The 13,482-nt window shown below is 45.2% G+C and overlaps 1 protein-coding gene across 2 annotated transcripts in view; it reads left to right on the top strand.

Moving 5' to 3' along the window:
- The window catches only part of SNX24 (sorting nexin 24), a 153,779-nt gene that overhangs the window by 87,463 nt on the left and 52,834 nt on the right, over window positions 1-13,482 (top strand). For both annotated transcript variants that reach the window (XM_026507836.4, XM_057307457.1), the window contains exon 3: window positions 6,992-7,096. In XM_026507836.4, coding sequence (XP_026363621.1) covers window positions 6,992-7,096 — 105 coding nt within the window. The remainder of the gene's footprint in view (window positions 1-6,991; window positions 7,097-13,482) is intronic.

A 13,482-nucleotide genomic window follows, 5' to 3' on the forward strand; every position in this document is an offset into this window, starting at 1 on the left:
AGGTAACCTGATCAAGGGAGTGACTGTCCGCCACCACGTTCAACGAGGCCATCTGAACCCAGGGGAAGGGATTCTGCAGTACCTGCACCAAGAGACAGGGATCTTGGAGCTGTCTTAGGATTCTGCCATCACAGCAATTTTTTTTCCGTCTGTGCCAGTGGAGAAACTCCCACCGTCATCTAGTTCCAAGGCTCTAGATTCCATGTAGGTATCTGATGCCCAGATCTACAGGCCCATATCTGCCTGCCTGTGCTTTATCTCCATTTGAGTGCCTAGGGGGCCTCTGTCACTTTAAATCATCAAAACCAAACAGTGGATTCCTTTATGCCAGGATTATTTTTGGTTGGATGTAATAGAAACTTGACTAGGTTTCTTAAACAAGTGAGAGATGATTCTCATACTGCAACAAAACTGAAAGCAGGCAGTCCAAGTTGATGTAGCAATTCCACAGTATCCTGTTCCAAGCTCCTTTTTGTCTTTCTGCTTCGCCGTCTTTACCTTTGCACCTGCCTTGCACCCTTCTAGTTACAATGTAGCTGCTGTCCCTCCAGCCCTTGCAGCTTTTCTGTCAGGAAGAAGGACCTTTTCTTTTTTCTTTTCCTTCTCTTTTCTTCGTTACTTTCTCTCTGAGGAAAACAGGAGCCCTACCCAGTAGACTTCAACTACATTTCACTAACATTCTGTCACATGGCCATCCTAATTACAAGGGAACTTGAGAAATCAAGATTTTTTTTGCTCACCACGTTGACACCCTGAATGGCATTGGGGTTTTGTTTTTGGTTTGGGGTTTTTTTTGCAAGAAGAAGGAAGGAAGGAATATTGGGTAGGCAACTAGCTTTATCACCTGTAAGCCCTACTCATGTGAGATTAGACTTTGCTGCAAGTAACTCTAGAGCCAGAATAATGGTGGCATTCACAGATGTACATTTATTAGTTATTTATTTGTCTGTTTGTGTAGCAGGGAGAGGGGCAGAGGGAGAGGGAGAAGCAGACTCCCCGCGGAGCAGGGAGCCCGGTGTGGGACTTGATCCCAGGTCCCTGAGATCATGGCCTGAGCCAAAGGCAGACACTCAACCCACTGAGCCACCCAGGCGCCCCACAGATATGCCTTTATTTCTCTCCTGTAAATGTGTAGGGCTGATGTGGCTGTTTCATGATCAGGGGCCCAGGCTCTTATGGCTTTAGCATTCTCCATGGGAGTCTTTGACCTCATGGGTGAAGGCGTCTGTCTAGCCATTACATGGCCAGGTCAGCTAGCAGGATGGAGGAAAGGAAAGAAGGAAATAGTCCTTCCCTGTAAGAACACTTCTGTTTACCTGCCTTCCACAAGAATTCAGTCCTATGGCCACACACAGCTTCCAGGGCGCTTGGGAAGTGTGTTCTTTATTCTGCAAGAATTCAGTCCTATGGCCACACACAGCTTCCAGGGCACTTGGGAAACGTGTTCTTTATTCTGCGCTCATGCTCCTATTCATGTACGCCAGCTGAAAATCCCTGCTGTTCTGTGGAAGGGAGGGGCGGTGGATCTGGGGAGATAGCCGGTGTTGCCTGCCACTTTCCCCGAACCTGGCTTTCTACCATCTTTCCGTAACCAGCAGACCGGTCACTCAAATATGGCTGCCCGGCGAAGCCGCAGACCTGACACCGCTAGGGACTCAGAGTCATTCTGAGCATCTCTCCTTTCTGCATACTCCCGCAGCCTCTACTTGTCCCCACTTCCACTGCCAGGACCATAGTCCAAAGCACCCTGGTCTCTTGCCTGGATTTCTTCTGCAGAAGGTTCCGACCGGTCTCCTCATGTTGACTCCTGCCCTATTATAGTGCATCTCGCTTATGGAATCTGGCAGGACCTCTTTCAAGTAAACTTCTATCAGGTCGTTCCCTTGCTGAAGACATTCACTAAGCTTCCCATTTAAAATGAACACAATTTCCTACGTGGCCTCCAAGGCCCTGCAGCGTGCGATGCTGCCACCTCTCTGAACCCGTCTCCTTGCTGCGTTTTGAACACCAGGCTTGGCCCCTCCTCCCCATTGCTCCTTCGCCAGCTCCTTACCTGGCTCCCTCCTTGCCTGATTCCCATCGCTCCTCAGACATTCCCACCTCACACAGGCCCCCAACTCCCAGCCCTTTCTGTTACTATCTCTCCGCCCCCCTCCGTTTTATTACCTCGTGTATCGTTTCTTGTCTTTCCCCGGTATGTGAGCCCCACGTGCCCCAGGGGTGTCTCTAGCACTGAATGAACATGTAGGAGAGCCTCAGTGTCTTCTGCTCCAGGACCTTCTTCAGGGGCTCTTGCTTCCCCTGGAACTTATCTTTTCTAGTAGACGAGAGATAATCTACTTGAACAAAACCTAAAATGTGTTCATCTTCCCCATGCTTCCTACTGCATGGAATCAGCCTTCTCCCAGAAACTCCGCTCCCCAAATCCGCTGTCCCTGGGTTCCCTTCCTCACCCTGATGGGGCCGGGCTATAAGTCCTGATCCTCGTCTTTCTCTTCTTTGCTTTAAGCTGTTTTCTGGAGTTACAGCCTCAACTTCCTTCGTGTAAAAGAAGCTTAGGAGGTAAACCCTTTGAGGTCTGGAATGTCAGAAAATGCTTCTGTTCTCCCACACATGGTTGACGGTATGGCTGGTGATAGAAATCCCTGCTCACATCAGATCTTTGCAGCACTGATGTCCTCCCGTCTGCCGCTGCCGACAAGAAGTCAGCTGCCCCTGCCGTTCCCCTTCCTGTGCTTGTCACCACATGTTTTCCCTGTGTCTTCTCTCTGTCCTTGTTTTCCGGAGAGCTCCCAGATAAATGTCGGTGGCTGTGGGGCTTTTGAAGTATATTACGCTGGTGCTCAGTGAGTTCTTAATCTGAAGATCTATATGAGGTCGCATAATTCTTCTATCATTTCTTTGAGAATTTCTTTTCTCCTTTATGGAATGCTTATTTGTTTTAGATTAAACTTCCTGGATTAATCCTGGTGGTGTTTTTCTTTTCACCTAACTTTGCTCTCAGTCTCTTTGCTGTACAGTTTGAGAGACGTCCATGATTTTATATTCTACCTCTTTTTTTAATTTTTGACTTCCGTGTTGTGTTTTTTAATTTCTCAAAAAATCTCATTCTTTTTTTTTTTTTTTTTTTTTTTTCCATAGCAACCTCTTCTTGTTTTATAGAAGCAACGTCTTCTCAAATCAGCCTGCAGGTACTAAGTAGATGTCAGGGATCTGTTCTGTTACTTGTTTTCCTTTGGGGTTCGTTGTTCAACTTGGTTTTCTTGTCCTTTCTTTTTCATAGTGCTGTCTTTGCCATGACAGCTAGCCTCCATTGCCCATGCAACTAGATGAATCATTCCTGCTGTTTTTCAGCGGTACCTCTGCCTTGGGTACACGAGCCTGGTCCCTCTGTAGGGCGTGTCAGCTGGAGGGCTTCATCGCAGGGAGTGAGAGGAGAGAGCCAGCTGTTAGAGTGGGGACTCCGCGACAGCGTGAGTAGAATGGCAGACACCATCATTCCAGCCAGATGCTTCATTCATTTTCTTGAGGGATGCTGACCCTTTTTTATGTGGGTGTGAGTGCTAGGGATGCAACCAGGTAACTAGTCGCCCTGCTAATGGGGGTAGGGGCAGAGCATTTATTGGCACGAGCCATGGCATTGTGTCATTCCTCTTTTTGGCTCCCCCTTCCTCTTACGCCAGTCCTGAGCACAAAGCTCTCAAGTCTGCTGAGAAGACGGGGGTCCCTGCTCTTTGCGATCCCTTTCTTGAGGTGGCCTGGCTGGGGGCTTCCTCTGCTCTGTTTTCCTCATTGGCATACTCCTGCTTTCTGTCTTGTAGAAAGTTCTTAATCTCTCACTTGGTAATTACTTCTTCTCTGCCCCTTTGGTTTCATTCTTCTGTGTCCCATTACCTTTGACTTTTTGCCTGTTTTTTCTTTCTGGACATTTATCCGGATTAACTTCAGGTACGTAAAACAGAGAGTCCAAATACCAGTGACCCTTAAGGAAAAAAAAGGATTATTTTTTTCCTCTCAGAATACAAGTCAGCAAGTGAACAGTCCAGGGCTGAGACAGCTCCTGAAGGCTCAGGCACGTGGCTGCTGCTTCCTTTCTGCTCAGTCATCTGAAACACCTGTCTTCCATCCTCAGGGTTGCCCCGTGGTGGCAGATGGCCGCTGCAGCTCCAGCCATCATGATCACATTCTAGGCAGGAAGAAGGTGGCAGGGGACAGACCTGGGTGGGGTGTGGGGGACGGTAGAACAGAACGTGCAAGCCAGCTGATTCTGTTCCTTTTTTTTTTAATTGTATTTATTCTTTAAAGTAATCTCTACAGCCAACATGGGGCTCGAACTCACAACCCCATGATCCAGAGTTGCATGTGCTACTGACTGAGCCAGCCAGGTGCCCTGAGTCTGTTCCATTTTAAAAGAATTTTTATGAAAAGTCCTCAGTGACTTCTGATTACCGCTCTCTTCCACTCTCTGCAGTGGGGGGGGGGGGGGGGGCATTGGGGGGGGGTTTAGCTTTTTGGCTGAATTTAACTGAATACATGACTATTCCTAATAATACAGGAGCTCTGTTGGTGAGCAGAGCAAGGAGAGTGGATTTGTGGTTTGCAGTGAGCACTTTCACATTAGTATTTTAATGATGGAGGGAGGCTGCAAATCCAGGCTCTGCCTGGTGGCTTGAACTGGAAGTGCTGACCTGGGAGATGTCCAAAGACCCCTTCTTTTTCCGTTAATGGTAAATATATTCTTATGTGCAGAAAGATGTTTTTATTACAGGTTTAGCTGCAAGGCTTTAACTGTGTGCGTTTTCTTAGTGATTATTATGCTCCTTATGTGCATGTATAGTAAAGGAGAAGTCTGTGATGAGAAAAACTTGTATGTCTGAGTTTTTGAAACTTTGAAAAACAATTTTGATTTTCTGAGGTGCTGTCTAGGCATTTTACAGTATGAAAACCCTGCTCACACCCAGAGTCTGAACAGTCAGGTGAGGACTTGAATTCAGGATTTCTGCCATGAGTTCTCACTTTGCTTTCCCTGGCATCTTTTAAAATAACCTTTTGGAGGTAAGCCTTAGACAAGTTAGTGACCTCCATCCCCACCACCTGTAAGTGATAGGTGCTTGCTACCCTCCTCTCTTATCTCCTGCTGGCTCGTGACCTGCTACCGATCCCCTGTTTCTGGGATCTGTAATAAATCTGCTGACTCTATCTACATCCTTTCCATGGCTATAATGAAACTGCGTCTTCATTCAAAACAAGCCATGGGGTTCATTTCCCCAATGTGGGAGCTCAGATGCTCAGGGCTTGTGCCCCTCACTCAACAGGTCATAATCTGTCTATTCTTAACCAGCTCTGACTTCCCCTACACAGTTTCGGTCGGTTTTCTAAGTTTTTAATTAGAACATTAAACTTCATGCTGCTTTAGTCAGTGTATCAGTTTCGTTTTGCTGCTGTAACATATTAGCACAAACTTAGTGGCTTAAAACAAGACATTTATTTTGTTTATCCTTCTTGAGGTCGGAAGTCTGAAACGAGCTTCACTGGACTGAAATCAAGGAGGGGAACATCCGTTCCCTTTCCTTTCCAGCTTCTAGAGATCACTGGGCTCTCGACCCTTCCTCTGTGGTAGAAGCTACCATGTACCATCTTCCACACTCTCTCTGAATCTGACCCTCCTGCTTCCTTTTTCTAAGGAATCTTATTACACTGAGCCCACCTGGGTACTCTAGGAGAATCACTCCATTTTAAGACACCTAATTTAATGACCTCCGCAAAGCGGCTTGCCATGTAAAGTAACATTCCCAGGTTAGGATGTAGATGTCATAGACAGGATGTGCCTCCCACAGGCAGCTCTAACTCAAGTTCCAATAGAATTTTTCTCTTTTATGCAGTTCCTTCCAACTCCTGCCCAGAAAGGCTTGGCCGAGAACCGTGATTTTTCTTACACAGAATTTGGACCTAATTCTTAGGAGCATTGGAAGCATCAGTCTTTCTCTTTTAAAAAGCTGAAGTTCAGGGGCGCCTGGGTGGCACAGCGGTTAAGCGTCTGCCTTCAGCTCAGGGCGTGATCCCGGCGTTCTGGGATCGAGCCCTACATCAGGCTCCTCCGCTGGGAGCCTGCTTCTTCCTCTCCCACTCCCCCTGCTTGTGTTCCCTCTCTCGCTGGCTGTCTCTCTGTCACATAGATAAATAAATAAAATCTTTAAAAAAAAAAAAAAAGCTGAAGTTCATTCTGTTGCAGACCTTTTGAGAAACTTTCCAGCTGGTGTGGTCTAGTTCATGTGGCATTTCCAACGAGTTGGTTATAAACATTGCATCTTATTTTGAGTTTTTATGTGAAGTAATATGTAGAAAAGCTTTTCATCAGAAAAGTACTTCTTCTGAGCAAAATTTCTTTCTAGTAATTGATTTTGGAAATTATAAACTACCTTACCTCCATTATGATGCATTTACTGAACTTCTTTTTTTTTTTTTTTTTGCATTTACTGAACTTGTAACTTTTCAGAGAAAAATAATTCTGGTCTGAAATACTAGATGATATGCAACCATAACAACTACCAAAAACACAAACCTCTTATCCTGAAACCTGAACATGTAGGACAGCTAAGTAAAGGATTTTTTTTTTTTAAGATTTTATTTATTTATTTGAGAGAGAGAGTGCACGCATGTGCGCACGCACGCGAATGGAGGAGGGGCAAAGGGAGGGGGAGAGAATCTCCAGCAGACTCTGTTCTGAGCATGGAGCCTGACGCGGGGCTTGATCCCAGGACCCTGAGATCATGACCTGAGCTGAAACCAAGAGTAAGACGCTCAACTGACTGAGACACCCAGGCGCCCCTAAGTAAAGAATTTTTTAAAAAAAATTTCAATACAATTATATTTTCTTCTGTCTTTTTATTGGAGATAATGGTGGTTCATTTTCTTTTATTGGCTTTCCCCCTCAAAGAATGTCTTTATAATTGAGACTTTTTCTGTATTTTTTCTGTTTCTGTCTTTGTAGCTGAAGAAATGTATAAAAACTCCAGAAATCCCTTCTAAACACGTTAGGAACTGGGTCCCAAAAGTCTTGGAACAACGACGACAAGGATTGGAAACATATTTACAGGTAAGATGTGTTTAGATCCTCAGTTAATATAATGTCGCTTAAATAAACTTGTATCTTGGTATTTTATTCTCACAACTTACAGGTGAGATGAAAAGTACATCAAGCAGTCAAACATTCTAGATTAAAAGAAAGTGTAAAATTATAAGTATATTGTTAGTTGGTCCTTTTAGCTTTAATTAGGTTCTATTTGTCATTATGTGGATTGAGGACGTGAACATTTTGTGGGAAGGTAGAAACTGATGGGAAGCGGGTCTGTCCATTTTTTAATTCAGCTCTCCACATTACTTTGTTTTTGTTTCTTGTGTGCTCTCCAAGATTTGTTGCTGTCTTCTAGCATCTGCCCAGTTGTTAGATTGTGGTTGTTGAAGGCGTAGAGAAACCGAATTGTCGTTTGGCCTGGCTAGTCCCTCTGTGGAATCATGTTGAGGATGGGAGTATAAAAATTGCCTGTGATGAAGTGCCAACTTCTTTGAAAATTAGAATGTGTGTTTCTAAAAGAATGCGTTCGGATGCTCTTTTCTGCCACTGAGAGGAGCAAGCAGAACTACGGAAGCAGGATAAGACAACACTTGTCCCAAGTAAAAAGGAAAGCATGGAATGATGTCAGCTTCTCTGTTTTGGGTTTTTTTTTTTTTTTTTTAAGATTTTATGTATTTATTTGACAGAGAGAGAGTGAGCAAGCACAAGGGGAGCACAAGCAGGGGAAGTGGCAGGGAAAGGGAGAAGCAGGCTCCCCGCTGAGCAAGGAGCCCAATGCAGGACTTGATCCCAGGACCCCGAGATCATGACCTGAGCCGAAGGCAGACGCTTAACCGACTGAGCAACCCGGGTGTCCCTGGCAGCTTCTCTGTTTTAAAATAGAAAGGGCTAGAGGCCTCCGATGAATAGTCCACGTAGTTGATCCGAAGAGCAGCACACAGGGCAGGTGCTGGGACGGCTCAGACCGGGTGCTCAGCCAGGACACTGGGCACTTGAGAGGCAGGTGCATGGGAATGACCCAGGTGAGTGTGGCCGAGAGGACGAGGAAGAGAAGAGCTGGACCTCACCCAAGGGTTACAGGTTAGCCATGGTGATCTCTCCCTCTGAGACATGTGGCACCGCAGAAACAGCAGCTTGTACTGTGCTTTCCATTAATAATACCCCGTGACCCGTTAAGCTTTAGTGCTAGGATAGATGCTGTGTAGGCAGGTAGCCAGCGGCTCTGGGAAGCCAGCATACGGTGTGTGTGACAGACTTTTTCTGGGCGGTTGTGCCTGATTCGCCGTTGTTTGGAAGTTGCGGAGAAGCTATCCCCGCAGGCTTGTACTTGGTGATAAATTCAGATGCCAAGAGTCCCTTGGTGGCCTTGTCTAGTTTTCCTGTCTTGACAGCGTTCAACAAGGAAAGCCGACGTGCTGAAGGCCTTGCGAGCATCTGAGGAGGGCTCTCTCGGCTGTTTTTGTTCTTCTGCTTTGGGGCATTGTGGACAGACCCTTCCCTGCCTCTCTGGAAGCAGGAGATGAAAGGAAACGGGGACCACAAATGACAGGAACGTATGTGGCTGCGTTCCTCGAGGCCGTGTATATGGAGCTGTGGGACTTCCAGAGCTCCTGGCAACAGTGTCGGGCAAAACCAAACCGAAAAACAAGACTTTAGACATTGTATGCGAAGGGTAAGAATTCATGTTCTCTGTAATTAAATGGAATAGGTAAACAATGCATTCTCATAGGCCACATTTTCCACAGATATTGTATATCTTCGGGCTTTCCTTGTAAAGAATGCTCTCCTCTTTTTCCTCCCGTTGTATTTGACACATGACTTCCATTACAACTTACTGTAAACAGTTTAAGTTGTTTGTACTTTGGATATAAATATGCAGATAAAATCATCTGGCACAGAGAGGAGTTTACAGTGACTCTCAAATTGAGCTTAGAATTTTCTATTCTCAGAAATAGGGCTTGAAAGATGTGGTTAGGGACCGAGAGGGCTTGCTTCCTGTCGTGCATTTAATATTCATTTTCTTGTCGCTTAGGTCCCCAAGGAGGTCCAGGGAGCTCTCTCTTCTCCCTTCTCTCCCTGATTCTGTTTGCAGGCAGTGGGAGCTAGATGGAAGTTGCAGAGATGAGCGGGAATGCTTTATTAGTCCCAAGTGAAATGAAAACCCTGGGTCACATGTCATTTTTGGATAACTTTTGGTGTTCAAGTCTTTGTAGGAGTAAGACGTTCTCGGTATGCACTGGACGGGATGGCCCTGTTCTGGCCCATAAACCTGACAAGGTTTTCACACACCACAGCCATAGCATCTAAAGCTCTGGGTGACATTAGAATGTTTTCCAGTCCAGCCTGCCTCCTGCCCTTCAGTTATACTCATTATTATCCATCTGGCCTCAGTTTCCCCCTCATAGAACAAGGAGATGAGCACTTGAGAGGGCCAAAGAAAACAACTCTTCCTCTTGTCCAAAGATCAGCTAGTACCTTCAGGACCGTGGGTGAGTGCGACAGCATTCCCTAAGGTGGCCCACACTGCTCTTTTATTTCAGCGATGGAGAAACTGAGGTCTCGTGTGGTTACAAAACCTGCCTTACTCCCTGGAGTTTATTAGTTAAAGACAGGGACTGAAATTCTAGTTTCTTAACTCCCTGGGGGCTCTTTTCATTCCGCATTGTAGATTTTCTAATTTCTCAGCCTGGACATAGTCTTACTTAAGGATATATTAATAATCGTAAAAGACAAGGCCTTGTAATCATAAACGGTCACAATTTTATTAACTATCTATGCTCCAGTTTCCTTGATAGATTGGCGATTTTTAATTTTTAATTTTTGTTTTTTTTTTTAATTTTGATCGGTTATTTTTTAAGTCTGTAACTTGAATATGTAGAATCCTGTGAAACCTGTCAGCATGCATCTGTTTTCCGTGTTAAGTCATCTGCAGAGAAATCCAAATCTTAAGAGTACATTAGTTGGGGTGTCCCAAACTGATTTGACCCTCAGACATGGTTTATAGAATACATCCTGCTTTTTTTTTTTTTTTTAAGATTTTATTTATTTATTTGACGGAGAGAGAGAGCACAAGCAGGGGGAGCAGCAGGCAAAGGGAGAGACAGAAGCAGGCTCTCCTCTGAGCAGGGAGCCCAATGCGGGGCTCGATCCCAGGACCCTGGGATCATGACCTGAGCCGAAGGCAGATGCTTAACCAACTGAGCCACCCAGGTGCCCCAGAACATACCCTGCTTTGAGATGACTTCCCGTTTTTCTTGAGACCCCTCTGAAATAAAAGTACAAAAACTTCACAAGTAATGAACCTCCACAGTTATACTTAACTGTAGGTAGGCAAAGGGAAACGGGGATCATCAGAGGAAGAAAAATTTTTAACAACTTTTGGGAAGATAGAATGTTCTGGAAGTGCATGAATGGATACAGCAGAGAGCAGAAGGGAGCAGCTCTGAGAGCGTGCAGTAGAGGTGGGAGGCAAACTGGCCACCGCTTTGCTGGAGAATTTCTGGGCTTAGAGTCAGCGGGTGAAACCGAAAAGCAGTGGGCCCATTCAGAGTGCACACATGGGACAGATGTCCCAGCCACTTGTTCTCTGTGGAACATAGGCAGCCTGATGTTTATGACTGGGCCAAAAATATTTTTAAAGGCTTTTCTCTTCAATACAAAACAGTACACCAAGATATTAAATAGAATGAGGAGAGCTAAGGCTTCTCATGTAGATATTAGGGCCCCGAGTTCACAACCCTCGCCCCACCAACTGAGCCCAGAGGAGAGCTGACCAGATTGCATGCTCCGCCCACACTGTCTTTCCATGTGGAAGGAGGTCTGACAGAGCTGCAGAGGAAACCCACGGAAGCCCCCCACACTGCTTTCTTCAGTGAGATCTGATAACCAAGGATCGCCAGGCCTTTGAAGAACAGAAAGACCAGGATGAACTGAAACACTGACTTGTCAGGATAGAGATAATTCAGAACACAAAATATGTCCTAAAGATTGGTTTAATAAATCTAGAGAGCTACCCAAAAGCATTACATCCAAAAGATGACACTAGGAAACTGTAGGACGAGTGGTCGGGACACACGAGAGTTCGGATTTGTTGTGTCCTCCAACTGGAAATATTCAGTGGCAGCTCTCCAGCTGGGAAACCATCCCATAAAGTAAGATACAAAAACTGTCCAACAAAAGACAAGATGCATTGAGGCTCTATCCAGATCTAAGATCCTGGAGTCCTAGAAAGAAAGAAGAGGGGGGAATACAGAAGTAGGGGAGGGAATAATCAAAGGGAAAGCAGTTGACCATTACCCCAAGCTGGAGGCTGTGAGCCTTTAGACAGACAAGGTGCTCCAAGGGCAGAGCATGAAGAATGATGGAAACCCGCCAAGGTTTAGACACACCAGCAAAATTTCAATGTGTCGGAGATGGAGATCGTACTCTTCCAGAAAAGAAAAACAAATGGTGGGCAAGGTTGAGGTTCCCTTGTGGCTCCATTTCCTTATCTGAGCCTGGCTTAATGGGCAGGTCCCTCTCTGTTTTTCAGGAGCAACAGGAAATTGCAGCTGGCTTGTTTTTAGACAGCCACGTTCCATGGGAAGTTCGCATACAGCCCTTGTTACATCTGTTGCGATAATGTGAGATTTGTTTCTGAGAAAGGGACCCACATCACATGTCACTTATTGGAGGACAGCAGAGGTTTATGTTTTCCTCTTATTTATAAGGAGGGAACAACAGTGAAATATACAGGGAGGGACGCCTGGGTGGCTCAGTCGGTTAAGCGTCTGCCTTAGGCTCAGGTTATGATCCCCGGGGTCCTGGGATAGAGCTCCATGTTGGGGCTCTGCAGTCACTGGGGAGTCTGCTTCTCCCTCACCCTCTCCCCGCCCCCCTGCTCATGCTCACACACTCTCTCTCTCTCTCAAACAAATAAATAAATGAAATCTTTAAAAATATATATACAGGAAGTGTCAGGAGCTAGAATGAAGTGGCTCTTAGAAATCATGAATAAGGATATTCTAAGCTAAACAAAAATGCCTTAAAATTCATTTGAGGAAGACATTTGCGCAGCTGGTGTGGGGTTTATTATACAGTACATGCAGGATGCTGTCTTCAGAAGACCTGATTACCTGATTAGCCCACCCCTCATGTGTTTTCAAAATTGTGTAAGACAGTGTACTGTTCCGTTGGGCCGGTAGTCTTCAGCGGACCACAGTATTGTATCTTTAACTCTGCCAATAGTACATGAGGCATTTATTAAAATTGACCCCGTGTGCTTGAAAATGTGTACCCGCTAATTCTTGAGTGCAGTGAGCTGTATATACTGGGATGAAGTTTGTTAAGCGCGCTCATCAGTCGGACTTGGCTTTCTGATGTCTAGGAAGAAAGGTGTGTTAAAATGTCCCACTTACATTCTGGGACTGCTGCAGTGACTGAGCTTAGGTCGACCATCCCCGCTTTCTCTTGTCTCTCTCCTTCTGGGGTTTCGCTTTTCTTGCCTGCTTTTGGATTGGTGGCAGATTTTTCCCCCCTCTTTTCCTCTTTGCATTTTCTCTCCTCTGTTCGTTTATATCTGTTCTTGTCGGAGTTCCTGTTTTCTTTCGTCTCCTCCTGAACACGATACGGACCTTAGGCTGTTTCCAGTCTGATCACTGTAGATAGAGGGTTCTAGGTTCACAGCCTTTTTTTAGCACTTGGAAAATATTCTGCTGCTTCCTTCTGACTTCTATGCCTTCTAATAAAAAAAAAAATCCACTGTCATATTATTGTTTTCCCTCTCTATGCAAGATGCTATTTTAAGATGTCTGTTTGCAAGATTTTGTCTTTGTCATTATTTTCAGAAGTTTGATTATGATGTGTTTCGGTGTGTATTACTTTGGGTTTTTGTTGTTTGAAGTTCTCTCCTTTCACTTCTCCTTCCAGGACTGTGATAATAGGAATATATGTTTTTTGGCTCTGGTCCCACAGAGACCTGGGTCTTCTCCATGGTTTTGTTTCAGACTTTTTTCTCTCCATTGGTCAGATAAGGTCATTGCTGTTTTTCTGTCTTTCCATTCGCTGACTTTTTCCTCCACTCCTTCCATCCTGCTATTGAACCTGTCCACTGAACTTTTTATTGTGGTGACTACATTTTTCAGTTCTAAAATTCCCACTGATTATTCTTTATAGTTTTTATTTCTTTGCTGACCTTTTATATTTTTCTTTTTTAAGATTTTATTAATTTATTTGACAGAGAGAGAGAGAGCACAATCAGGGGGAGGGGCAGAGGCAGAGGGAGAAGCAGGCTCCCCTGTGAGCAGGGAGCCTGAGGCGGGACTCGATCTCAGGACCCTGGGATCATGACCTGAGCCGAAGGCAGACGCTCAACCGACTGAGCCACCCAGACGTCCCCCTTTGTATTTCTTTGTTGAGTTTTCGTATTG

Source organism: Ursus arctos, unplaced genomic scaffold (genome assembly GCF_023065955.2).
Source record: "Ursus arctos isolate Adak ecotype North America unplaced genomic scaffold, UrsArc2.0 scaffold_5, whole genome shotgun sequence".
Taxonomy (NCBI): Eukaryota; Metazoa; Chordata; class Mammalia; order Carnivora; family Ursidae; genus Ursus; species Ursus arctos.